The 27,818-nt window shown below is 50.4% G+C and overlaps 1 protein-coding gene across 6 annotated transcripts in view; it reads right to left on the bottom strand.

Annotated features, from left to right (window-relative positions):
• Window positions 1-27,818, bottom strand: part of ZNF516 (zinc finger protein 516) — a 114,674-nt gene that overhangs the window by 15,440 nt on the left and 71,416 nt on the right. For all 6 annotated transcript variants that reach the window (XM_057526491.1, XM_057526488.1, XM_057526487.1 and 3 more), the window contains exon 3: window positions 4,088-5,500. In XM_057526491.1, the coding sequence (XP_057382474.1) occupies window positions 4,088-5,500 (1,413 nt within the window). The remainder of the gene's footprint in view (window positions 1-4,087; window positions 5,501-27,818) is intronic.

Genomic DNA, 27,818 nt, shown 5'->3' with positions numbered 1-27,818 from the left:
ATCATTTTCTCCCTACTTTTTAAAGAAAAGACCCTTGCCCTTTACGGTCAATAATATCATGCCCTAGCTACTCCAAAATTCTGAGCTAGTGAGAAAGGTTACAAACTTCATTTGAATTGAAGGCTACCTGGTGAGCAAGCAGCTCTGACACTCTGACCTCAAAAGTAAAGTTGTGTATAGAAAGTGGGCTCAGAAAGGAAAGGAAGAGGCCTGGCGGGTCTTCGGGGGCACCTGCAGACTCTCCTCCAAAGCCCTGTCAACACTCATTCAACTTCATTATGCTGCAAGAGGTCCTCCCCACCCCTGCCAGGGGAGGAAGGAAACTGAAGGATCCTGCAAAGATTCTACCGAGATTCACACAAAGGAAGTACAAATCTTCTGTCATCATCCTATTAATATGTCTTGGGCATACAAGATTTTTTTAAAGTCTCAACAAGAAAAACCTTATATATTATCCTATCCAGAATTATCCTGTTCTTTTATTTTCGATTTTTTTAATTCTAAAATCCGTATCATCCTCTACTACAGGCTGGACACAAATTCTGGAAACACAGATAATTTACTATTTTATGACTGTTCCATCAACAAACCACTCACGTTACATTCATACCTGTTTCCAGCCTTGGGCTCCTACACAGCAGAATGATCACAGGAAATGTAGCTTTTTTTTTTATCCTTAAAGGATTAGGCTTCGAGCCCCTAAGGGAAGTGACGATGATCGTTTCCAAGTAACATCTTTTCTCTTTTGGCAGAGTTTCCAGACTATTCATTTCTACACAAACATCATTCGGTCAAAACACAAGTGGGGAAAAGCTCTCTGAGAATTCTCTCTCTTAACCTCATAAAACCTTGATGTCTCAGAGACGTCGCCCGAGAGCACCTCCTCTGTCTCAAGACAATACCTCCCTCGAGACTCACAGGGTCACACCTCCAGCACCACAAGGATCTCGTGTCCACAACAGCTGAGTGCCTCTTCTTTTACAAGATTCCCTTCTGCACGCTTCTGCCTTCCTACCGCGATACATGTCACCCACGGCCCGCGTGGGGAGGCTGCGATCTTCACTCACAGACGACACCCCTCGGGGAAACACAGCAAGACTGCATCGGAGGACAGCGTGAGCCCCCAAAGTGCTGAAAGACTCGTGGAACAGGACAGTCGCAGAGATTATTTGGAATGGAGATGAATTCGCTCAGATTCTAGACTCTAGACTCCTGATGCCAAAGTCAACCACATAGGTACTCGAGAAAAAAATGGGTACTCAGCACGGAGTAGAAACCAAAACCTTGAGAGTTTAGTTACTGCAAATTCAGTAACATGTCGGGAATGTAATTTTTGGGAGGGGGCTGCACATCGTTCCTAGGCTGCAATAGTAAACATAGAGTCTCCGTAACAGGAAACACCACTTCTCTATTCACCTCTCAAACAGACCTCGCCACACCTGCTGGGTTTCCCTGCAGCTACGACACTTTCAAAGCATCATAAACAAACACTCAAAGGAGAAAGGAACCAGCGAAGGCCCCCCGTAGGCCAAGCAGGGACTGATACCCGTCCGCCGCTGGACCAGGAAAGGGATGCAGGAGAGGCAAAGGACAGGGTTTGAAGACGCGATGGGCCGGAGATGAGAAGAGTTCTGGGCTTGCTCTGAACCACCCCCAAGTCCAGACCAGGAGCCAAACCGAGTCCATGAGGGAGAGAAGGGGCCATCGGGGAGGAGCAATTCCCCCCTGGGGGGGGGCATTCAAGGTAAACTGAGGCAGGCCGACCAGGATTTACACAGCTGACCTCAGTTCTTCCCTAAACCCAAGAGCTTCGATTCTCAAACCGCACCTATGAACTCACACATCAAGGCCAAAAAATTTTAAGCACTTCCACTAAGAAACCCAAACCAGGGTGAGGGAAAGCACCATAAATCTGCAGACTTACACCTGACATGAGAAGAGTAAATCATCCAAGAACAGCACACACGCTTTGAGGACGATTTAGCATTTTTCACATTTAAAAGATAAATATCTAACCTCTGTTTAAGGGGAGGGGGGAGCCTTAGAACCATTTATTTAAAAAATCTTAAGGAAATGGAAAACATTTCAGGCTACCTGTACTTCAAAGTCTGTCTGTCATCTGATATTCTCTAAACCTTAACTTAAAACTCACTTCTACTTTTTTGGGAAAAAAAGCAACAACAAGGCAGGTCCACACACAGCACAGAGAGCCTTTAGGAAGTGGGCATGTGGGCCGCTTACTAGGTGCGAACTGTCAGGTTCAGAGCTGTGATCCGGCAGGCCGTGGGTTGTAACAAATGAAGTTCAAGTCGGGTTTACTAAGTGGAAGTCATCCAAACACTGGTGCAGACGCCACTCGCTCTGCAGGTGGGTGTAGACTCCGGGAAGCACTGGAGAAGGTGACCAGGAGCACGGCGCCCACGAAACTCACCATCATCTATATCCAAGTGCTCTCCGTTTTAGGGTCCACGAAAACCTGTATCTAGAGAACTGAGGTTGGTATGAGATCCAGAAGGCGAACCAATATATGTTTAATTCCATCTCAGAGCAAATAATCTGCACGACTGGGAAACACTGCTGAGAACGTGGAAAGCTCACTAACCTTAACAACATCCAAAAAGGTGGAAACGCTAAGCTACGTGGTAGCAGCCTTTTCTCACCTACCAAGGACCGTGCGCCCAGAGCACCTGAAGCACAGGGGAGGGGATGAGAGTCTTAACCAGGACACGCCCTGTGCACCGCATCTTATGAAAGCCTCCACCACCTCCGGGCAGCCAGGCCTCCGCTTCATTCTAGAAATTCTCGAGAAGCTCTGTCTCTGAGCCACAGCCCCAGAAACACCTGGGGTAAGGACCCCACTGGCAAAATCTCGTAAGCTCGTGGAACGCCTGAGTTTTCTGCTAGTCGAAAAACACCTTCGTTTTTCTCGAAGGGTCAACACGGACCAAAGGCCTCCTCGTCACACCAACGTGGCACTAGCGACGGAGCTGGGCAGGTTCCAAGTCACAGGAGGAGACCAGGAACTGAGAGACGCACACCCGCCCGCCACCAGGCACCCCACCCAGCGGATCGGGCGCCTCTGTGCACGTGACTCCCCCGATCTGAACTCTGTCCCCCGAAGGTGCTTCTGAGCTCCTGGAATCTGAGGGACTGGATCTCACAATTCATCTGAAATGGTACCCTACTCTAATAAATTACAGATGCTTGATGTACAGTTGTAGCCAAAGAAGGGTTAGGACCACCCAGGTAAGGTAACTGAGAGCCAGAGCCCCATAGGGGTTTTTGTCTATTTATTTTTTTAATGGAATTACTTAGATTTCCCAGTGTTCCGGATATTAACTGAGAGCTACCTTCAATTGATAATCAAGAACGAGAGCATCACATCCCATGCAGGCATTCAACGGAGCCTGTGGAAATTTGTTGACAATTCCTAATTATTATTCCTATTAGGTATTAATACCGAGGTACTGGGAGGAAAGGAAGATAATGATCTGAGGTATACATTTTTCCAGAATTTTAAACATGAGTCAATTCTCCAAACCTGGTAAGGGACATTCACATTCTGCAAAGGCTCTGCTAACGAATGCTGCAGTACTGATGCGTGCTTTTAAAATTATATACGTGTAAAGATAAAACTTAAGTAACCACTTCAAATGCACATCTTGTCTTTGGAGAAGCATGAGACAATGAACATCTACCGATTCTTGTTTAAAATAACCAAACGGAGGGACTTCCCTGGCAGTCCAGTGGTTAGGACTCGGCACTTTCACCGCAGAGGGCCTGGGTTTGACCCCTGGTCAGGGAACTAAGACCCCCCCAAGCTGCGGGGGGGCGGCCACAAAAATAAGAAGAAGAAAAATGAGATAAAACGACCAAGTGGAGAAGTACCACGGAGGCAGCCCGTCAGCGTGGAGGGGACGAGACTGGGTGTGCCGGGGACGTCACCAGGAGGCCGGGCACAGCAGCCAGGGCGCTGCGTCGGGGCTCAGACACAGCCAGCGGGCACGCTGTGCCCTGCTAAGGACGGGCGCCCCCGTGAGGTCCCAGGGCCCCCAGGGCGGGCGGGGAGAGGGCCCGCAGCCCTTACCTCTGTGCTCGAGCGCAGGGCCGTTGCCGCCCCAGCTCTGGTAGAGAGAAGCAAAGTCCTTTGGAATGTACGTCTTGAAGATGTTGAGGATGTCCAGGCGTTTCTCGGGGCCCTCGGACGCAGGCTCTTGCTTGATGGTGTGCAGGACGGGCTGGGCCTGCGAGGCCGCAGTCCCTCTGGAGCCGACCTTGGCGGGGGGCTCTCGGGGAGGTAGAGGGGGGCCCCCGTCACCTTTCCCATGCGGCTGACCCTGAGGCTGAGGGCTGAATTTGGCTTTGGGCGGGTCCAGGGCACTGTGCTTATTTGGGGGACCGAGGCCGGCCCCCGCTGGGGGGAGGCCATACTTGTCCCCCTGCCTGCTGTTGGCCGGGGGCTGGGGAGCCGCCCGGGCGATGACGGTGGGCGTCGGTGTGGCACTTCTGCTGAAGCCCCCGCTGCCCGCCGCGGGCCCGGCTCTGGGGCCGGCCTCCTGCTTGGGCTTGGACGGGGGCGGCGGAGCCCCGGGCTGCTCGGGGCCGGGGCCGGGGCCGGGCTTGGTCTGCCGATGCCCGTCGGGGCCGGCCGCCCAGAGCGCGCAGGGCCCGCCGGGGTGGCTCTCCTTGCTCCTGGGCAAGCCGGCGGCTTTCGTGGGCATCCCCAGGGGCGAGGGGCTCCCTTTGGGGCCCGGCACCCCGCCCGGCACCTGAGTGCGGGTGAACCGGGAGATGGGCAGCGGCTGGCACTCTTTGCCCCCGAGGGCAGGCGGGGGGCCCGTGCGTCCACTCCGGGTGAGGAAAACCAAGTTGTTTCTGATGCTTTTGTAACCGTTGGGCTGCATCCACTGGGGGGCCACGGAGTGGCAGCTGACCTTGTGCCAGATGCGCTTGTGCATCCAGAGCACCTCGGGGTAGTAGGTCTTATGGCTGCAGTAAGGACACGGGTGCACGGCCAGCGCAGCCGGCAGGGAGGAGGCCAGCTCCTTGCGGCTGGGGTCAGCCCGAGTCGACCGCTCACTCAGGTCCAGCGGGATCAGGTCGGGGGCCGGCGCCCTTTTCCCTCCCCCGGAATGCTCCGTGTTGTGCAAATCGGACAGCTTCTCTTGCGGGTGGGCGGCCTGGCTCTCAGAGGGGAGCTGCAGATCCGCAGTCTGAGGGGGACGTGAAGGGAGGTCCGCAGCATCCCTGGAGCCGGGGCCTTCTTGCTTGGGGTGAAATGCTGGCATCTTTAAGTCCACAGAAAACCTAGGCTGCTCTGCTCTCTTGGAAGTGTCTCTGCTACTGCTTTCAAGTACGGACACAGAAGCTGCGATCCCCGCGCCGGGCTCCCTGGCAGCTCTTCCCGATGGGTTATTTCCAAGTGTGTGACTTTGGTCTCCGTTGGAGAGCGCACTGGAGGCTACTTCTTCAGGAAAGCAGCAGCGGTGTGGCTTTGTCCCTGGAGGATCGAAATGGAAAACGTGACGTTACCATTTCTCTTCAGAACAGAAGACAGAGAAGCACACCCAAACCGCCACGTGCACATGTGGAGGGAAGCGTGTGGGTCTCAGGAACAGTGCGATCCAGGACCTGGATCAGTAAGCTCTGTTAAGAGCGGATCAAACTTGAGGGCAAAATGGTGCTGTTTGGGGTGAGGCTTCTTTTCCAATTAGATGACTCAGTAGACTACAGGGGAAAATAACATAGCTGCCTATCTAGTGACATACAACTACACTGTTACTAGTTAACAGAGGGGGACTAGTTCTATCAAAAACCAGGAAAAAAGACTTAATTCTTTATAACAGCATAAAGCTTTCCGTGACTTTCAAAGAACCCCTCAGCCCGTGGTCACAGAGAGGCAGGGCTGGAAAAGTGTGCTCTCCCCCCAGGGATCCTGCAGCTGCCTCAGAAACTACGGGCCGATTCAGGATGGGCCCCCGTGACTGCCTAGTAAAGTCCAACATTCAGCTCCAAAACCTGGACACCAACAGTTTCCTTTGGAGGCATGAGAGGGAAGGGGGTGAGTCACACTCTTCATCCCCGCGCCTCCCAGGGGGGAATGCCCGGGAGAGACGGTGCTCCCTGGGTGGGACGCCCACTGCCGCTCCTGTGGGGTCTGCCTGGAGCCTCCTACAGGAGAGCTGGCCGGGCACGGGTTCCCTGCCACGGGGCGGCCTCGCACCCTCCCGGGCGAGTGCCGGCGACATCACCCCAAGTGCAGCCAGGCTCCCTGAGCTTGGGCACCGAGGCTGCAAAGCTTCTCCCCGACCGGACTGCACTGCAAGTGGATTCGACACGATTTAACAAAAAACCCACTTGAAGTCTGCACTGACGACCTTGGGTTTATTTCAGTTAGAAGGTGCACAAACGTTTCTGGATGTCTTAAACCTTTCCAAACTACAGAGCGTGGATTCTTTCCATCAGTACGAGCTCGGAGGTGTTTTTTCTCATTACAGGTGTCATAGCGGGGATGGACTAAAATCTTAGGTTTTCTTTTATGAGAAAGCCCAATACTGTGGGTTTTTAAATAAGAAGTTTTTAGAGATTTTAACATTCTCATGGAATGTAGGTATCTGTTTACATAGAATGTTCTTTAAAATTTTTCTATACTCAATGTTTTACTATATTTTTCTAAAGTTAGTATTTTACTATACTCAATATTTTGTAATAACCTATAAGGGAAAAGAATCTGAAAATACATATACACACACACACATAACTGAATCACTGTGCTGTACACCTGAAACTAACACGACATTGTAAATCAACTATACTTCAATAAAAAACAAAAAATAGAATAAAATTTTTCTAAGTATATTTTTCGAGTTAAGACAGTAATCACATCAAATTGGTGAAAAAAGAAAGAAAAAAAAGTGTATTCCAAAGCGATCTTCAGGAAAGCAGGAAAGTGCCCTTCACAGAAGGCATTTACCAGAGACCTGAAGGAACACAGTGAACAAATATTTAGTGAACACCTGAATGAACAAATATTCATTTTCAATTAGTAGGTAGTTATAGAGCCACTTACAAGCAACTTTAAAGGATTACGTCCACATAAGAAATGTTACCAGTATGTAGTGATCGGCAGAATTGGTCAGGAAACAAGACAAAAGAGGAATACATTTTCTGATCCTATAGGCTCTGAAAAGCTAACATTTAAATAAAGTTAGATATACCTGCCTGTCATGTGGGTACCTAGCGTTACTCAGAAAGCAAACCGGGCGGCCCTGGAAAGCTCTGATGATAAAAAGGGCATTTAACCTGGAATTAAATGCAGGGGACCGTCTTGGCCTTTGTTTAATTCAGGCTGAGGCTCAGTCTGTCAAATTCACTTTTACACTTTCAAAGAGAGTCAGGACGGCGGCTTGGGGGACCTAGTTTTTCCTGCATTAAAGGCATATGGATTTATGAGAACACACGCCAAAGCCTATTAGTTGAAACAACAGGGCTGCTGTACCTGACACTACACATCTGCAGGTGTTCAGAGCACATCTGTCAAGAGCCCCCAAAGGTTATGTGCTCCCACAAAGGATTTCAAACATCACGAGAATCTCCAGTACCTCTGACCAAAACACCAAGTGAAAAATCACAGCAGGCCCTCCATCACAATAACGGAATTCAGAGACACGGCTCCGAGGATCCCCGCACCTCATGGTGGGCCAGCACACCTGCGTGAGGGTTCCGAAACGCCTTCCTTAGCTCCTCACCTCTGTGCATGGGTCTTAAATTGCACTGAGTAGCAAAGGAAGCAGTTTGTAGCAATGTTAACGCAGATCAAAACGCACTTTTCAACTGCCCAGCTGAGAAAGCAGATTAGATCCATTCTGTGAGCCTTGGTATTCTGGTTTATACAACAGGTACCGTTTCAAAATATTTTATCTCTGGTTTAGGGGGTAAAAAGCAAGAGCACCGTAAAAGCCCATGATTCCCTCTTTTGAGAGGCTTACCACACTGGTCATTTAGGGGACAGAAGGACACGTGGACCTGGTGCCTCCTGACGGTCTTGGGCACAAGATGAAATGTGCCCGGACAACAAGGTAGACTGGGAGCTGACCCGACCCCCCCGCCCAGAATCCACAGGGAGGAAGGTCTCCTAAGGACGCTACAGCCTCGGTCCTCCCACAGCCCCACCATCACCAAAAAAAAAGACAGAGATTCCAAAGTTTTCAACAGGATGGAACAAAGGCTCAAAACTAACAAGAAGAAACGAAGTGCAGGAAGTGAAAGGTCTGGCTTAAGGGCTGTGCTGTGAAAAAGAGTCCAGGCTCCTAGGGGACCACAAGCTCAGTGTGAGTCTCCATGGCCCAGGGTTTTATTGATGTATCAAGGTAAAGCCACAGCCACAGCCAGGGAGGCAAGGGCACCGACAGTGCTCACCTAGCTGCAGGAGCCCAGTCTCGGCTCTGAGCCCCATACTAAGAAGAGCCAAAAGCATATCCAGGACAGGCTCACGGAGGGAGGTCTCCGGAAACCAAGTAATGTGGAGAATGACTGCAGGAACTTGGACTGTGCCACCTAGAACAGAGGGCTGCTGGCTGGACCACCACGAACTTTGACATTCAGTCCCTGGGTCCTGAAGGGAGGGAGGGAGGGCTAGTTCATCCACAGCAGCATTCTGGCTGCCCCCTGGCATCATCTGCAAAGGACGTGAACCATCGCTGGAAGAAAGACCCAAGGCCAGTGCCGAGACCAAAAACCAGCCTTTGGGGAAGAAGGGTCTGCACGTTTTTTGAAAGAACCTTTGGGTGATTCTAACTGTGGCCACGATCAAGGCACGCTGGGGTCGACAGAGGACAAATAACTGGGAGTCACGGAGAACCGGATTTCAGGAGAGGCCGAGACAGACAAAGAGCTGCCACGGGGCTGGAGGTCAGCTCCCAGCAGGCGGTGGCGGGGGGGCGGGGGGGGAGCCGGCCTTCCGGGGTCCACAGACTGTCTCTCTCTCCCTTCAACTCCAGGGCTGGGAGGATTATGCAGAAGGGACCAACGACCACCAGAAATGAATCGTCGGCTTCACAGGTGCCTCAACGGCCTCACAGCTTTTCTTCCAATTCAGTGGACTCAGATGTGGTGGAATCTGCACAGGTATGTCTGAGTGATGTAAGGGGGAAACACACTTCTTTTTTGAGAAAACGCTCTGTCATTGCTTCATGTGTAACTTTAAAAGCAGCAAGTTAGCACTTCGCTCTGGGAGCGCGGGTGCAGCCATCACACGGAAACCTGGGATGGGCCACAGGGAACGGCTTCAAGTTTGGGGACTGAAGGCGCTTTTACAAGAAGAGCCTCATTTCTAAACCTCGGTTATCATATATCACCTCATCAGGTCATCTTGGTTTAGTCTGTCCATTTAGCATATGACTGTGGCTCTTTGCCTCTCTTTTTATGTTTATTATAATTTCTTCGCTTCCCACCCTGGGTTAAAACAAAAAACAAAACAGAAACTCTCAAAACAGAAACAAAAAACGAAACAGAAACTAATGCAGCACAAAACCCTGCATGCCTTTACCTTACGGTGGGCCTTCCCCTGGCACGAGTGTCCCGACGGACCCTTCAGTAAACCTACGGTCACTGCAGGCAGCCGTGTCCTGGATATGGAGGGAGGAGCTTTATAGGCTGACTTGTCCCTGCCGTCAGCTGATTCCTGACCACTCTCCCCAGTTTCTCACCCCAGTTAGTTATGCTGTGAACTCAGGTGACTCATTCTGACAGGAGCCTAAGCAAATCTCAGAGGATGTTATCAGCTACTAACGTCTATAACGGGATCGAGAGGAAGCAACAGGAACGTGGATCACCAGTCCCGCCTGCCGAGACGCGGCTCTACGTCACCAGGGAGGGTCAACTGCTGGTGGCGAGACCTGGTCCCCGGTGCCCGCCGGCCTGGTTCCCCTAGGCGAGCGGGACGTGCTGCCAGACGCCAGCAGCGGTACCCGGTCATGGCTGACCACGCCATCCGGCCAGCATCGCCCAGCCTCGCCTAGGGGTGGCGTGGCCCTGATGGGGTCCCCAGGCAGCGAGGGCCTGGCTCGCAGCAGGACCCACACAGACGTTCGCTGTCGCCCTTAAGGGGAAGGAGGCGTCCTGGTTCCCGCCGGGGAGCTGCCGTCCAGCCGGGAGCACCCAGTGCGGGGCTGGGAGGAGGACTCCCCCTTCCCCCGGAGCCAGAACCCCAGCGGAGCCGTCTACACCCGCTATCACCTCTCTCAACACGTCCAAGAGGTAATGCTGCTCCCCCCCACGCTGCAGGTACGGAAACTGGGGCAGAGAGCAGCTTCCAGAAGGCCTCACTGTGGCTGGGGGAGCCTGATCCCTACCCTGGCCGTCCGGCCCTCGCCCACCCGCTGCGTCCACGGCTGGGGAGGGTCCGCAGGGATGGAGGTGACCCTGTCCGGTAACTGCTGGGGGAGAATCAGAGGCTATGGGGGAAACCTAACTTGACTTTTCCAAAAACTTACCCGTATTTGGGCTGGGTGCTCGTAAGGTGAAGTACTGAGCCTCACGTGTGCAGCAAGTTTCTAGAACTTTTCATACTGGACCCCAAATGACTTCAGGTCCTGCAATTCTAGAAGACGAACTTTCTCTCCAAAATAGGATGCACAAGCGCATGGTCACGCAGGAAAACTCAAAGTGGCGGCCAGATAAAGCAGTTCACAAAGTACTGATCGACCCTGGTCACGCTAGAGAGGGCCGCCTGGCCGCCTCCCAGGGCCCAGAGGTTTCCGAGCCACGGCCTCCCCGCCCCCAGCGCCTCATGCCACCCGGCCACAGGACCAGCGCGTGGCCCCAGGAAGTGTGCAAGCTGCAGAGGAAACAGGAAGAGATGCTCTCCCCTGCGGCCCCTCCTCCTGCCCCAGGAGGTGACCTGGGAACAACCTGAGTATGAGATTCCATCAGCAGCCCCGTCCCTGAGTTAAAACCCAGATGTAACATCTGTAGTGATGACCGCATACGGCAGCTGGCGCTCAAGGCTGAGAGCAGTCTGCGTATTCAGGTAATTGGTTCTCCCAACCCCAGTGGCTGTGACCATGAGATTGTCTTCATGCCCCTTCCTAGCCGTTCCTCTTCGTTGAAAAGAAAGATCCACCAAACTAATTCCACACACAAGTGTATGAGGGGGGAGTGGGGTTGAGTAGGTTCTCGAGATAGAAAATAGCCTAAACCCAAATTATTCTTGTGATTTGAGCCTTATATGGGACAAACAATAACCCTCTCCCCAAAGATACAATATGCCAAGTACAGTAAGCCTGAAGAATTCTCACAATTAAGAACTCCCCGATTAAAAGCAATTTTGAGATTTCAGAGGTTATTTTTAATATTTGTGAGTTCCTAGTAACTTTTTTTTTTTAATTATTAGCACCTTTAATTATTATTTATTTATTTATTTATTTTTTGGGCTGTGTTGGGTCTTCGTTTCTGTGCAAGGGCTTTCTCTAGTTGCGGCAAGTGGGGGCCACTCTTCATCGCGCTGCGCGGGCCTCTCACTATCGCGGCCTCTCCTGTTGCGGAGCACAGGCTCCAGAGGCGCAGGCTCAGTAGTTGTGGCCCACGGGCCTAGTTGCCCCGCGGCATGTGGGATCTTCCCAGACCAGGGCTCGAACCCGTGTCCCCTGCATTAGCAGGCAGATTCTCAACCACTGCGCCACCAGGGAAGCCCCCCTAGTAACTTTTATAACACATATTACCAGTTACCGAAAACTTCCTGTGACACCAAGAACATCCGTTTTTAAATAATGTTTCTCAGAAGACCCTTCTTTTCTAATTTTTTTTACCCTGTCTTAAAAAGGGAAAGCTGGGGCCCTTCCCTAGTGGCACAGTGGTTAAGAATCCGCCTGCCAATGCAGGGGACACGGGTTCGAGCCCTGGTCCGGGAAGATCGCACATGCCATGGAGCAACTAAGCCCATGCACCACAACTACTGAGCCTGCGCTCTAGAACCCGCGAGCCACAACTACTGAGCCCATGAGCCACAACTACTGAAGCCCGTGCACCTAGAGCCCGTGCTCCGCAACAAGAGAAGCCACCGCAATGAGAAGCCCGCGCACCACAACGAAGAGTAGCCCCCACTCGCTGCAACTAGAGAAAGCCCATGAGCAGCAACGAAAACCCAACGCAGCCAAAAATTTAAAAATTTAAAAATTTAAAAATTAAAGAAAAGGGAAAGCTGGTAACAAAAATAGATACAGGGCAGAATAAAAGGTATGATGTTTTGAGAGAAATGAGAGCCATTATGCATCCAGATTTAGCTGCAACTTGAGAGTTAACTGAGACAATTAAAACGCAAGAAATTAACAAAGAGAAAACTGCATAGGTGTCTGGCGGTGGAAAGAGTCCCTGGAAAGATATTTCAGCTAAAAGAATCTCAGAAACACTGAATCTCAATGAAATGTGATGAAGAGGATTATTATTATCGTAGGATGTCTTGGATACAATGTAGAAATGACTTAAGAAAATGTTTTAGCTGCAATATCGATGGGGCTTTTCGATTAACAAACGGCTTAATAAGCTTTCTGTGCAAGTGAAGCAAAGGAAATGCTGAAAAACACTGCCCCGGGCTGGTTCAATCTGGAAGTTCTCCTTCTGGGAAAATAAAGGAAAATAACCAAGGGGCAAAGACACGCTTATTATTGGTCGTATACAGAGGGGCATCCAGAAAAGCACGTGACCAAGTGACCTACTTGCGAGGCTGCTTTAAGGAGGGGTTACAGCAAACAAGGAAATCACCAGGGCTTCCAGGCCCAGGAACAACACCAGCACCAAAGTGAAAGTCCCAGCTCTGCCCCACTTCACCCTTTGTAAAAGGACAGGCTTTGTTTCCATAGAGAATAATACAGAAACTGCTTCTAATGGCCCAGTATCCATCAAGGACTATTCAGCTCTATGGTCAGAAAGTCTCTTTAAAAGAAGTGTTTCAAAGCTCTCTCACTCATTATACATATAATGTGAACTATAATAATTAATAATAATAAAGTCTCAGTAAGGAAACCAGACAGAACTAGAACAATGAGTGACAACTGAATAATCATGTTTTAAAATTTTTATAAATGAACCAATATTTTATTCCCTAAATCGTTCCTGCTTGTTTTTCTGTCTGTCTGAATACAGTACAGGAGTTTTTCATTTTAAGTAATTAATCTATTCACATAAATAACTCACAAAACTGTAATTTATTTGCGTTAATGGAAAAATATGTAAATATCTTAGCACTTTGGAAGCCGGATTTTGATTTCTGAAGAAAAACAGTTACAGATTAAATACAGGACTTCTGACTAAACAGTGTAACCACAAGGACACTTAAAGCCTGAAATCTGGGAAATAATGTTTTCAAGAACATTCCTATTCAGAGAGTACAAAACCAACATTTTAAAGGTTAATCAAATACCTCGCGTTTCCACCCAAGCTTCCAGTAACTAGAGGGAAGTCCGTCCTGCCATAAAACATAATCACATTCTAGAAATCTAGAACTTACTAACTGCTTCCTCACTGACGCAACCATAAAAATGTGTCACTCGGGTCATTTGTGTGTGTGTGTTTTTAAATCGAAGCCATGCTGAAGTGAACAGAATTCAAGTCTAGTTTCACGGCTGCTGTCCATTTTATACACCCTCCTTCACCCCCCAAATCCTAACAGAAAGTATAAACTCGTCCACGTGACAAAATTCAAACAAATGTAAAAATGAAAAGAAACCATTAAACAAAACTTTACAAACCACGCTCTGAAGAGTAATGAACATTTCCACTTTACAAAGGCAAAGAGAAAGTAAATCGAATGTTATAAAGAAGTATGTTGAAGCCGAAGTAATTGTAGACAGAAGGTATTTGTATGGCTTCTAGATTTTAAAACGTCATTAAGAAGGTGCATAAGGAACAGTCCGGGGAAGCTTAGCACAGGATGCTTCTTTTGCGTCCGTCATCCTCCAGCCCTGCTGCTTCCTAACGGGCAGGACCGGTATACCAGCTGCTAAACCCCCACAAAGAACGCACGTCCCTTAAACCGCCTTCGTTTCTTCTTCCACAAGCTGCGTTTTAAGTAGACCAAGCTCCGAGCAAGACTTCGGCAGAGAAGTCACCCTGTAAATCTCCAACATAAAAACAACTACAACAGACACAAACTAGCATTCACATGGTTGAAAAGTTTGTCTGCTGCTTAATTATCCCGAGATACAAAACCCGAGTTCTGTGTATTTACAAACAAATTATAATGACCCTTTTTAAAGAAACTGGGACTCTTTATCAGGACAATCTTTCAGATGTAAAACCAAGCACGTGCTGACCTGCAGAACAAAGGCCACTCTGGGGCACACTGCTGGCCGGGCTGGCCCTGCAGCCGCGGCTTCCGGCGCCGTGTGCGGACCTCACCACTAGATGGCGCCCGCTCCCAACGCGAGACCCCCGCTGCCGGCGCCCGCGCTCCGCGTGGCGTCCCGGGTTTCAGAAACGGACCGAGGAGGCATGACTTTTGAACAACAGGTACGTGTCAGCCAAAGAGGTACACCGACAACTTGCTTTACGTGTGCATCAGTAAAGTTGTGCATATTTCCTCTGAAAGGGCTTCGCAAGTACCGAATGTATCTGAAATGGGTAAGAGTAGTTCATCAAAAGCTCTTGAAGTGTCTTACATTTTTATGTGTCTGTTCCCCAGCATTTTCAGAGGTTAAAATGTGGAGAGCTGTAAACTGGTGATATACTTGGATGATCTGGCTAACTCAGGTGAAATGATCTGTCTATGCCATTAGACCGTGAGGGTCCGATTACAGGCAGCACCTATCAAGGTCCAATTTTTGGACAGAAACACACAGAAACCGGGGTGCTTCAAAGCGGAACCGGCCCAAGACAAGCACGACATGGCCTGATGTCCTTCCACACAGAACTCTGTCTACATGAAAACCAAAATTCTTTTCGTTCGTGGGGCACTGTCATATGTGCCTTCAGATTGCGGGTGGGCAAAACATTCTGGGGACACGATTTCTGAGCACTTGGCATCTACACGCCCGCAAAGTTAAACTTTTATTATTTCACGAAGCTGACCGTATACAATAAGCATCCCATCTTGCCTGGTCCAGCATCCCTCCTCCTATGACGCCAGCTGATGTGTAACAAGGATGGTCCTGACCTCACACGGAGTTAACTGTGAACCAGGAAGCCGTGAGCCCGGGAAGGAACCGTGGAGAATGTTAACTAAGCAGCACCAGCTTGTTTGCCTCGTCATCTCATCCCCACCAGAAGCTGATTCTCTAGCCTTTTATGGTTATAAATGTATAAGTGAGTATAAAATACAGAGATTTTCTGTATCGCTCACATAAAGAGTTCAAACTATTTTATAAATATCATATCTCAGATGTTTCACTCCCCCAGAGACACTTAGGGACAAGAATTATTTTATATTTTACTTGATAATTTAAGCAACTATTCCCAAATCACATCACTAAACTGTTTCTGGACTCTTCGGCAGGCTGCCCAGGCCTGCTGTACAAGGGGTTGTAGTTATACTGTTTTCCATTAAAATGCAAAAACAAAGCATACATACATTTCTTCTTCATGAACTTCATTCTTTGGTTTTCACTTTCTCCCTTGTTTTTTTTAATAAAGAGGAAATAGCTGTATTCCTCTTTCTTGCATATCTTTGGTTTTTCTCCTGATAGCTCACCTTCAATTTATCCAGTTTTTTAAAAGTCTAGACAAAGAATTACAACCCCGATGGAGCAATGCCGCACAGAAAAATCGCAGGAAAGCCCCAATTACTAACGTTTATTTTCTCAATCCTTTAGTCATATTTCTATTTTGAGAAGCAGTTGCAATATCGTATTTTTGTGACTGTTTTCCAGGAGCTCATTGGCTAAGTGGGAGCTGTGAATCTATGAATTAAAAATGTTTACAGCTAAGTAGAGGGTTTTCCGTCAAATTCTATCAGCTGAACTCAAAAGGGAAGGCCCTCCACCTGGTCCCTCTGCTTCCACGGGCTTGGCATCCCATCCGAGGCCGTCTAAGGGGACCTGCAGCTGTGGGATCCCGCCTGCCCAGCCCGAAGTAACTCGCCCACCCGCGTGGAGAGATATCGGGGTGTGGGGGGGGGAATCAGCAAACACACTGGTCACCAGTGTCACTCAGCCCACGACAGGCCCTGCTGCACTCAGGCGTGCTCAGCACTCTCTGTGCACCGGCTGAGTGTGGGCAGCTCCTTGACAGTGATGTGTGCACGTGCGTGTGTGCACGTGTGCCTGTGCGTGTGTGCACGCGTGGGAGGGGGCGGTGGCCACCCCAGGGGGTGGGGACGGCTCTCGGAGGACATACTCTGAGGACACAAGTCACGTCTCAGCCCCGTGTCTTCCACTCGCTAAAGGTGCCACCTCGGTCAACACTAATTAACTTGTTCGCTCTTTGTATAAAACCTAGGCGTGACTGCGATGCTTCTCGCTGGACTCAGTCGTGAGCTGGGCACACACGTGGCCCTCACGAGAGCTCCCCCAGCAAGAGGGCTGCTGCTAATCAAACCGCCAGCGGACAAGCAGACTCGCGGTGACGAAGGCAGCGGCCCGGCCACGCGCCAGGGTCCAGAAGGTTCCCCCACGTCCTCTGCTCTGCCCGCCCTACCATGCCTGTGACCTGCGTTCTCCCTCCGCACCCACCTCCCGAGGCCCCTTGGGGACAGGGACCCGGATCCTCCCCGGAACACTGAGTTTGGCCTGGACAACAGCAGGATGTAAGATGGGAAGTGATCTGAAAAGTCACCACTGGTCTGAACGTCTAGATTCTGTGACCTAAACCCACTTTTTAAGAACGGCAGCCACTGACGCTCTCTCTTCTCTCTGACCTAAAAAACACCCTCACCAGGCTGCTGGGGTTCTAGCCCCCTTAATCTATAGCCTCCACGTCTCTCCAGATGCCGGCAGCTTACAGTTTTATACGGGACTGAAAAGATGTACTGATCCTGGCGGCAGAGCTGAAGCCACAATAAAGCAAAGATGCAGCGTGTTCATGAACGTGATTTATCGGCAGAGCTGCCGAGTCATTGCGGGGCTACACTGGGAACCACCAGGCCCAGCCGGCACCCTCTCCTGTCTGTGTCCGTCCGTCCTGATCCTTCCCTCCTCACAGGCGCAAAGGGGACGCACGTGCGGGCAGTCACGTGGCCACGCACACTCACAGTCACGTGTGCGCAGATGCACGCCCAGCCACAGGCATGTACGCAGTGCACACACAGGCTCACACGCACATGCGGTTTCCCACAAGGGAACGGCAGCGTGTCTGGGCTGGAGGACCGCCGGGGGCAGCTACTATCCAACCAGATAATTGCCCACGTGACCCCGAGTCCTGAGAACTCGTTCCCTTTCCCACAGCCAGACAATTACAAAGTCCAGAATTCAAAACCCAATGAATACACCATTCTTTAAAAGGAGAAAATGTGTGTGTGTGCGTTGGGGCTATTTTTAAAAGCTGAGCGCATCAATGCATACCCTGAAAGCCTTCAAGTGGCCAAGCTCAGCACCGCCACAAGCCACACACGCAGGAACCCAGGGTCCCCACTTCTCTCTCCCACTCAGACTTCGATCAACTTCTCGATTTCTAGAAAACACATTCACCAAACCTAAGACACATAACTGCAAAACACGAAATGGCTATCACCTTTAGAATCTGGGAAAAAATGACACAGCCACCCGCCCTGGTCGCTGTGTCTTCAGAACCACAGCTCCGTGGCGACACATCCACGCGGGTCACCTCGGGTCTCTGCGCACCAGTCAAGGCTACCGCTCGGCCAGTGTGCCACGAGTTCCCTGGACGCACCCGGGGCACCAGCCCTGGGGCCGAAATCGCCCCATTTCCGCTCTGCGGGGGCAGGTGGCCAGGGCGAGGACCTCGGCCTTCCACTCCTGCCCAGCAGCTTCTGCAAAGCACCCAGCAGGCACGGACCGACCTCTGGGCCTGAGCTAGACGGCAACACCGCTCAGCAAACGCCGTGAGCAAAGCAGGGACCGCGGAGGCCAACCGCTTCTCCTGCCTCGCTGCCAGCTGGGCACGGGGGACGTTCCATGTGCGGCCTCACCGCCGCTCCAGGGGACCCTCGGTCACCGTCCCTACTACCCCCGCAAGCCCCGGTGACCCCGTGGTCACCCCGTGTGCATGTGCACATGCATGTGTGTGCCCCCGGGTACCTGCATGTGCACCGTGGTCCCCAGGAGGCCGTAGGATCTGTTAAGCCATAGGAGACGGTGCATCCACCCCCGTGGTCCCCGGCAGCGAACTCTGCGGTACACACCTGCCCCTTGCTCCTCGCAAATCTTCCAAAGCCACAGCTCAGGCGGGCACAGGGTCAGCGGATATGAACTTTCCTTGGAAGCGCCTGGTGAAACGGCTTCCCGGCGCCAGGGCAACGGCGCAACCCATCAGGCAACAGGGGACACAGTCACCCCCAGGGGCAGGGTCTGCAAAGGCACCACGATCAAAGGCAGCCCCGCGCAGCCCCTCACGCTGGACCCCGCTCAGACGCTCACACAACGTCCAACGGATCAGCAGCCCAGAGGCTGCAACGCGCCCCCAGCGCCCAGGACAGCCTGGCCACAAAGCGATGCGGCCAGCGTCACACACAGGGGCTGAGGGGCCCCGGTCCCGGCTCAGACTCGACCCCGCCCGCACGTAGAGCCGCTGCAGCCCTGTCTGCCGGGCAGGAAACCCAGGAACGGCTCAGAGGTTCGACACGGATGGGTCTGGAGATGAGGAGGGGCGGGACGACGCCGGACGGGCAGGAGACGTTGTTAGGGGGTGGTGACGAGGACAGCCTCTCGTCCCCTTTGCCTTCCAGACGCTCAAGGCTGTTGTGTCCTCAGAGTGGCTCTGCTCACGGTTAATTTAAAAACCACAATGAAGCGTCCACCCATTACGGACAACCCCAGTCATAAATCCTTCCGTATTTTTACACGTCGGTCTGTGAGTCTGTGACTCACCCACACAGCACACGAGAAACACGTGTCGCTTTAACTGCAGAGCCTCATTGCTGGGTTCACGGAGGAAAAGGCCTGTTGCGTCCCTGGGGTCGAAAGGCCGTTCCCCGTGGCTTGGAATCCCACCTGCAGTCCCCTGGGGCGGTGGGCACGCGGCGAGCCTGGTACTGCACCAGGCCAGGGGTCTGCTGACCGCCAGGGGTCCATCAGGATGACCGGCTTCCATGCCAGCCAGCCGGCACAGCGCCACGCCACGCCCTGCCACGGAACGTCCACAGGAGAGGCGTGCTGACGTCGGCGGAGCAGGCCACGGAACAGCAGCGTCCTCGGGGGCAGCACGACCTCTGGGACCTCTAAGCCGGCCTCTCCTTCGGGGCCCACATCCCCGGCTGCCACATCCCCATCTCGGTCATAGTGAGGAAGCATCCCTGCCCGTGGACACTGGACTCCTTCGCCACTGGGTACCGCCTGCCTGCTTCTGCACCTGAGGCCTTGCTGTTAATCTAATTCTTCTTCTTAAAACAAACAGCAGAGCCTGTGAAAGCAGCTTTCACGTCTCGCCAAGGCCTTCCCTTTCCAGGCTAACCCTTCACGGTTTTGCTGACCTGTCAGCATGGGTGAGGATTTCTGGGCTTCTGCTGAAACTTTTTTGTTGACCCAAGAGATGTACAGATGCCCAGGTGTCAGGAACACCCCCTTTTTCACCATCAGCGGCGGGTCCCACCCAAATCCACGGACGATCCTGAAACAGACAGGGTGTCTCTTTCTCAGAGTCAGAGTCGCAGGTCGCAGAGCTCTAAGTGTGCAGGTGAGACTGTAACCCGGCCGCCTCTCTGCGCCGACCTGGCCCCTACCTGGGCAGCCTCGGACACCCAAGCCTGGGAGGGTCCCTCCGCAGTGAGACCCACCTGTCGGAACCCAGGCTCTCCTGGTTCCAAGCAAGGGTGCACAGGTGTGAACTCGGAGCTGCGCTCCCCCCTCTATACCAAATGGGCTGACACCTCCGTTGTGAGGGGCTGAGCCCCAAATCAACAGGACACGAGCCCCCGACGGCCGTCCCCTCACAGGGCAGCGGACACCAGCCGAGCCACCTGTCTACCGTGCCATCCCAGGAAACACCTCCATCCCCTCGAACTCGTTTAGCCTCTTTATGGTAAAATAAATCAGAGATTCCGAAAATACACAAAACCAGTTCACGGTTCAATAAGTTACTCTAAGGCGATCGCTCTCGTAACCGCACCCAGGTCAAGAAACAGGCGCTGCCACCCCGCAAAGCCCCGACCGTGCCCCCTGCACACACGCACGGAGCCTCCGCCCCGGGCTCTGCGGCGCTCGCTCCCGCGCTCCCACGTGCCTCTGCAGGTCAGGCCCGCGCCCCCGGGAACCGGCCTGGCCGCACCTGTTCTTACGGATGTGCCTTTCCAGGCCCTCTGGCCCCAGCTGTCCCCACCCCGCCCTCCTCCTACCCCCGTTTCTACCGGAACATCCCCGACCTGCGGGCGGTCAGCGCGCTCTCCCGTCCTCGGCGTTGGTGCCACGTTGGCCTGGCCGCCTTTCCCATGAATTCACGGGGTGACAAGGACAGAGGAGTGTCACCAGAACTGAGATGAGACCTCATGTTCCGGGGGGTGAGTAGCGGTCTGGGTCCTGGGGGACGAAACTGGTAGGAGGGGAAAATACGCTCCGTTTCGGATCACGCGTCACGATGACCTTGCTGTCATCGTCGGGACGTGCGTCCCTAACCACACACTGCTGTCCGAAGCGGATGGCGGCTCCCGGCAGAGCTGTGAGCCGGTGACCCGGAGCCACTCCGACTCCCAGCCGCTTCCCGGGACCCTCAGTCCTGTGTGACCCGCCCCCGGGGAGCTGGGAGGACCCAGGACCGAGGGTGACTCAGCTCACCCCGAGATTTAAAGAGTGGCGTCAAAGAACCCGGAAAGGGGAAAACGCCTCAAGATGGGAGGTGCAGACAGCCGCTGTCACCATGAGGAAGCCCGCAGGGCACTGGTCACGAGGCTGCATCAACGTTATCCCCCAAAACCCAGAGGGACCAAGGCAGCCGGGCAGGGGACAAGAGAAGTCCGAGAAGAGGCTTCAAAGCTGACAGCTGTGCGTGTTTCCAGGCTGACTGTCTCTGTTCTCTAATTGCTATAAAACAACCTCTACAGGGCTGTCCTGGGTAGCCCTGTAAGGGGCTGCCTCGGCAGACAAGTTTTCCTATTAAAGATTCACCATAAGCATTCAATAACCTATCTCCTTAACACCTGGAAATAAGGTCACCATGAACACTGGGACCCACATCATTGATAGTAGCTCCGCTAAACAAGGCCCAGCCACCCATTCACAAGCCAAGGCAAAATGCATGAACAGAGACAGACATCCTTATCTGTCTAACCTTCAGAAAAGAGAGAGCTGTGAAATACTAAAATTCAATTAGAATCCCAATTTGGAATTTGAGATTAACATACACACACTACTATATATAAAACAGATACACAACAAGGTCCTACTGTACAGCACAGGGAACTCTATTCAGTATCTTGTAATGACCTATAATGGGAAAGAATCTGAAGAAGAAGATGTACATATATATCTATATCTATATATATACACACACACACACACACACACACACACGCGTGACAATCAATTTGCTGTATGGCTGAAACACTGTAAATCAACTATACTTCAGTAAAAAAATTAAAATTAAAAAAAATCATGACACATTAAATGAGAATTTTTTTGGCCACTGACCCTGTGTTTCACAATTTCCCATATTCTGTAGTTATATCTTTTCACAATAAGTGGACAAACATAAATTATAGTGACCATTAAAAAAATAATTTAAAAAATTCATAGAAGTTGTAATTTCAGAGAATATACAGCAAATGAGTAGAGATACATATATATATGTCTACTTCCAATTTAAGCAAATACAAACAAATACACAGCCTGAAGAGAAGTGTACCGAGACAAAAGATTTCAGGACAATTAGGTTGAAACTTTCCTAAATGGGGCAGTTCACCCAGTTTCCTCTGCATGGGTATGTACTGTATAAAAATTCTATTTTCTGTAGATCAAGGATACTAGAGTAGAACTCCGATGACCAAATTTTCATTACCGAATTTAATGACAAAAATTTCATTATCAAAATTAATACAATTCTATTTCTTAACCTTGCCCTGAAAAGACTACAGTAAATGCTACCACTGGCACAACTCGTTTGCCAATTGAAATTAAAACGAAAAAAACTCTAAGAAGATAATTTTGAAGTTAACACTATTTTGAGGGGGGAAAAAAAAGGCAGGCACTTGAGTACCACCTGAGGAGAAATTATTTTCCTGGTAGGAACAGTACCATTCACACCAGAGTGAATTACACCCAGTATGACACCAAAAACACTCCCAATGGCCAGTCTCCAAAAGCCACACGGCCCTGCAGCCGCGTTTGATGTTCCAGGTCCCCAAATGAGAGGCCCCCGCGGATCTGGACCCAGGCTCGGCCCCCGGCGGCGGGGTGTATCTTTCTTCCAGCAGAGACAATCCTGGAATGTCTGGGAGCCGTTGCAGGAGGCCCAGCCTAGACCAGCCCCTCAGCCCACCCACGGATCCTGTGACTCCCTGTACTGGATGCCTTCCTGCTTGAAATACCTGGGGCGGTTTCTGTGTCCTGCACTGAGCCCTAACAGGTAAAACTGCCTTGCTTTGTGGAGGGAGGGAGGAACCTATGACTCTGAAAACTTCAAGTCATTTTGACACAAGGGAAACTTTTCTCTTGCAAATTAATTTCTGGAGTCAAAGATACCGTCATCCACCTGTAGGCAGCAGTTTGTGAGTCAGGACAGAGGAGGAGGAGAAATCCTCAACTCAGATTCTTACACAGGCTTCATCTCCCCCAATTCACCATGTCTCAAGGCATGCAGCTCACACCCAACCAGCAAACACCTCCCAGAGGAGGTGAGGTGATTACAAGTTCAGGTTGTATCCATTTAAGTACATCAAAGAGCAAACATCCATCCACCCAACCCTCTAGGGACTACACTGTTCCAGTGTGCTCATCTCACCTCCAATGACGCAAACCTGGGATCCTAAAAGGAGAAAAAACTTTCAGGGCTCAAACAAGAAATAAGAGCAGCTGCAATTCCAAGACAGTGTCTGGATTTTAGAGGCCGTGTCCCTGAGACAATTGAGAAGCACGTGGAACCCCTCAAGCCAGCACCGTCCGACAGAACTTCTCCAATGATGCAAAGGCCCGATCCGTCTTCCCGTCCTGCACGGCAGCCTGACGTGGCTGGGGGATCAGCATATGGGACCAAGCAGCCTTGGGGGTCACGCGCCCTCAGGATAAAATCTCAACTCAAGCTCATCCACCTTCCTAATACGCCCAAGATGGACATCCCCCAGCACACCGGCCACGGCCAGGGCCTCTTTGCTGCCTGATTCTAGACAAATCTCCCCCCAAATCGGAATACAACAGACTTGCATCAAACACCACTTAGTTCAGGCAAGAAAACTTCCAAAGAGTTAAGCAAGTGGGACATAGCTTAAACTAAATATCCCTTAATCGAAAGACTCATTCTCAATTTCAACTCTTCATTTAGGATCATGATATCAGAGTTTACAAACAAGACCATGCTCCCCGACATTAGGAGACCGGCAGCAAAAGTAAGGAGATGAGGCAAAATCATCACTGTTGAACACGCGTCACGCACTGTTAACCCCCGGACATGATGGAAATTAGAAGCGTTAGGAACTCCAAAAGTAATGACAAAATACAAAAACCAAAAGCACCAAACTCAGCGAGTTCTAAAATTGTACCTTAGCCACAAAGAAAGGGCCGCTCTGGACTCGGGAGGCCTGAAACCCAGTGTTAACCTTCCGTCCATAAAAAGAGAACACAGCTCCAGAGCTCTGAATCTCCTGTCGGCTCCGAGGATGCGAGGCGGTGGCCCTCCTGTAATATCCAGGTGTCGTCTGCGCTCAGGCAAAGTGGAAACCCATCTGCACACCTGTGCCACCTCCGGCATAAAATGTTTTTAACAATATGTTAGGTATCACTTTTTATTATCAGATACTTAGATAACGAAGCTAGCAAAGCAGGTAGGTCATCTTAACCTTAAAAGAACCTGAAAAATCCCGTAAGATGAAAGTGTCTGAGACCCAAGGAAGTCAAACCCAAGCGGGTCAGAGACAACAAAACACACCGTAGCCCAGAGGTGCCAGGTGGAGTGGCGGATGGGCACCGTTGCAGCGGTGTCACCAATCGTTTTCAGAGTGAATGACACCGAGGTTCACTGCCCCCTGACGGGGCCCCATTCCTGAGAGCGGGAAAAGGGAGCCAAGTCCTCACAGCTCCCAGTGCCTGCAGGGCGGGGAACTCTAGCTCCACGCGGTGGGCGGAAGACATGGGGGGAGGGGAGGGGGCCTCGAGGGACACCGCAACGGGACAGGAGGAGGGCCACCGTGCCCAGCCACTGCCTGCACTCCAGGGCTGTCACCCCACCGTCCACGGCACGAGTGTGGCCTGGCAACCCCGCCTCGATCTTCAGGAGAACTGGACTCCGCAATCTGACCTGGTGACCCATAGGGTCAGCCCGGGCGAGAAAGGGGCCACGGTTTTTAAACTCCTGTTGCCAGAGCTGCTGTATGAGGGATTTAATAAGGGGATGAAAGAGGAGGACCGGCCAACAACAGGGAGGGCATGGCCCTTGAGGAGAAGGCGAGAGGCCAGCCCACTGCCAAGATGCGTCCGCAATGACAGAGGTGACCAGTGGCACCTTGGTCACTCTCGACCCTTCCACCTCCAAGTCTTCTGAACACAGTTGCAGGCAAGTGTGGAGGCCTAAAGCACACTCAGTTCACTCGTATTCAAGAACCTGGGTTTCTTTCTCAGTCTTCTTTTTCATGCTGTCTTAAAAACCCCGAGTCCACCCCTCCTTATCCCCACGCATCCCCAGCCCGGAGTGCCATCCCACCAATGACACCAGCGGTCAAGCCCGGTGGCCCCCGCCGCGTACCCCTCCTTGCAGAGTCCCTCCTCTGACACCAGATTCCACGTCTGGGAAGAAAGAACCTGGAAACCCAGTCTTCGTCCGTGAAGAACCGAAGACAGAAGCCAAGTGCGGTGGTTTGGAAACATGACGTGCTGTGTAAATGACCACAAACAAGGCAGGTTCAGACTCAGAAGGAAAGCTTTTCTGTCTCTGAAGTTGGCTCCGTTCTCCGCCCTCCCCCAACCCCAAGCACCCAAACCTGGCCAAAAAAATGTAAAGTTGTCTCTGGAGCACCTGAAGTGGAATTTAGTACCTAAATCTTACTAGTTCAGGACTTTAAAATTATATATACATATACACATACCAGATGTACATAACATACATTGTGTATTTATGTCTGGACGCGCACGCATGTGTGTGTCTGTGTGTAAAATGTGTGGATAAATACTAACATATCCCTAAATTCTGAACATGATGAATAGAAAAATATTAAATATCCTTCTCTGCAAGACCATTAAACTCCTTAACAATAAGCATCCAATGTTACTGGTCTTTAATTCCTTGCAGCCCCACAGCCAATAAACGTTTGTTGAATGAATAAATCAATCGAAAGACAGATACCAGGACTAAAGGAATAAAAGGACCCATGTTTTCTCTGCAACCACATAGGAATCAACCAACTAAGCCCATTTTTTAGAATTGTATGAATAAAGGGGGAAGGGTGAGCTGGGACGAAGTGAGAGAGTGGCATGGATATATATACACTACCAAACGTAAAATAGATAGCTAGTGGGAAGCAGCAGCATAGCACAGGGAGGTCAGCTCGGTGCTTTGTGACCACCTAGAGGGGTGGGATAGGGAGGGTGGGAGGGAGACGCAAGAGGGAGGGAATATGGGGATATATGTATATGTATAGCTGATTCACTTTGTTATACAGCAGAAACTAACACACCATTGTAAAGCAATTATACTCCAATAAAGATGTTAAAAAAAAAAGAAAATGCTTGATATGGATTATAGCATGATTTTGATATTCTAAATAAAATATTCTCTAGCCATATTTTGAAAGAAAAAAAAAGAATTGTATGAATAAGATAAACTGCAAATTTCCAAAAAAAATTAAATTGTACAATACTGGAATTTCTAATTGCCTAGCTTTTTCCTCTTGTTTTCTACTATTTTTGAGGCATTCCTACGTTGTTTATTCTATCATACGACCACGATCTGATTTTACTCTCTCAAATAATCAAGCCCCCAGACGCCCCCCCCCGCCCCCTCCATGGTGTCACCCCACAGAAACTGATTTTATGCTAAGATAGGAAATGTTTTCTTAATCTAACCCACTTCTGGCATGGGTTAAGTGTAACTGGATAAAACTAAAACTGAAACGGGTCTTTAAAGAATGATGTAATATTAGTGAACGATTTAAAAATCTTCATGAAATCCCGTGAACGAAAATGTTCCAACACAACATTTATGTATGCAAAATTAGTGAACATCTGTTCATTTAAAAGGTTTTGTCAAATGTTTTCTCAAATTGATACACTATTTAAACAGCTTATATAACTACCAAGTAGCTTAAGGAATTTTACTTAACTTTTATTTTTAAAAAAATTAAATATTTGAACAAAAAGGATTTTTAGAGAAACTGATAGCACCAAAAAACCACATTATCCTCTGCCCTTACTCGGAACAAATTCACTTTAAAATTGTACTTCTAATAGAATCTGAAAGACTTCCACGGACATATACACACATACATTCCTAAGTACTTAAATAAACTACATCATTTATGACTGCTTGGCTTTTGGCATTACTCATTGCTCACAATCTCGCTGTGGGGAAAAAAACCCTATTTCTTCTGAAACGAGGCATTTCCCTTTTTTTTTCATGAATAGCACATTAGCACGTACTTAAGTAAGATTTCATTGAAAAAAATAATCTTAGGTAAAGCTGGCATACCAGCTATGATTTTCTTCATTCAGGGAGCTTTTTAAAAGTCTGCACCCCTCAAGTGTAATGTGAGGTTTTAAGAGTCAGCTGATCAGAGGCAGATACCCTAGCAGGGGATGGCGCAAGGTGGGCACCCAACAGCCTTCCTGGGTCTGGTGCCTTTCTTAAAGCTCAGTGTTTGAGTCCCAACCTATATCCCGATCTATTCAGAACTGTCCGTCAAAGTTACCTTTCCTTAGGTTTTCTTAGACTGGGTTTACCTACTTCATTAGCACCGAAGCTTGTTAAAGCGCTCTTCATCTTGCCAAACTGGCTTAGAATCATTTAATTATGTTAAAGGTAAAATAAGTCAGTAAATTCCAGTTTTGTTCCTAAACAACGGTCTTAACTTTTTTTAATGGCGGGTCATGAGAAGGATGATATAAACGTGCACGTGCCATTCCGGTTCCCACTAAACATTTGACACTAAACACACAGCGAGTCCGGCCTTGAATCCTTTTCTCAAAAGAAGCGATACACGTACACACACACACAGATGCACACGCACACAAACACACACAGACACACACCAGTCACACTCACAAATGCACACACTGCACACCCCATACACGCACCGCGCGAGTGCATCCTGAAGACAAGGCTGGTTTCGGAGCTTCTCACTCCAGTCCCTCAACAAAGCACTTCTGGGAGAGTCAGTATCAGCCTGACTGTAAAAGGTAAGGTCCTCGCAGCCGTTTCGGTTCCACCCAGCAAGGAGCTCGGTTTGCAAAGGGGTAAATGCGCTGTTAGCAACCTTCTCCAACACCTGGGAATACCTTGCTAACTTCCACGAACAGCGTGAGCTGCGCGAGCAATCATCCCTCCGTACTAGACATACGGATACTGTGAAGGAGAGACTGACT

The sequence above is a fragment of the Balaenoptera acutorostrata genome, chromosome 13 (assembly GCF_949987535.1).
Source record: "Balaenoptera acutorostrata chromosome 13, mBalAcu1.1, whole genome shotgun sequence".
In the NCBI taxonomy this organism is placed as follows: Eukaryota; Metazoa; Chordata; class Mammalia; order Artiodactyla; family Balaenopteridae; genus Balaenoptera; species Balaenoptera acutorostrata.
This window is presented reverse-complemented; position numbering and strand designations above follow the sequence as displayed.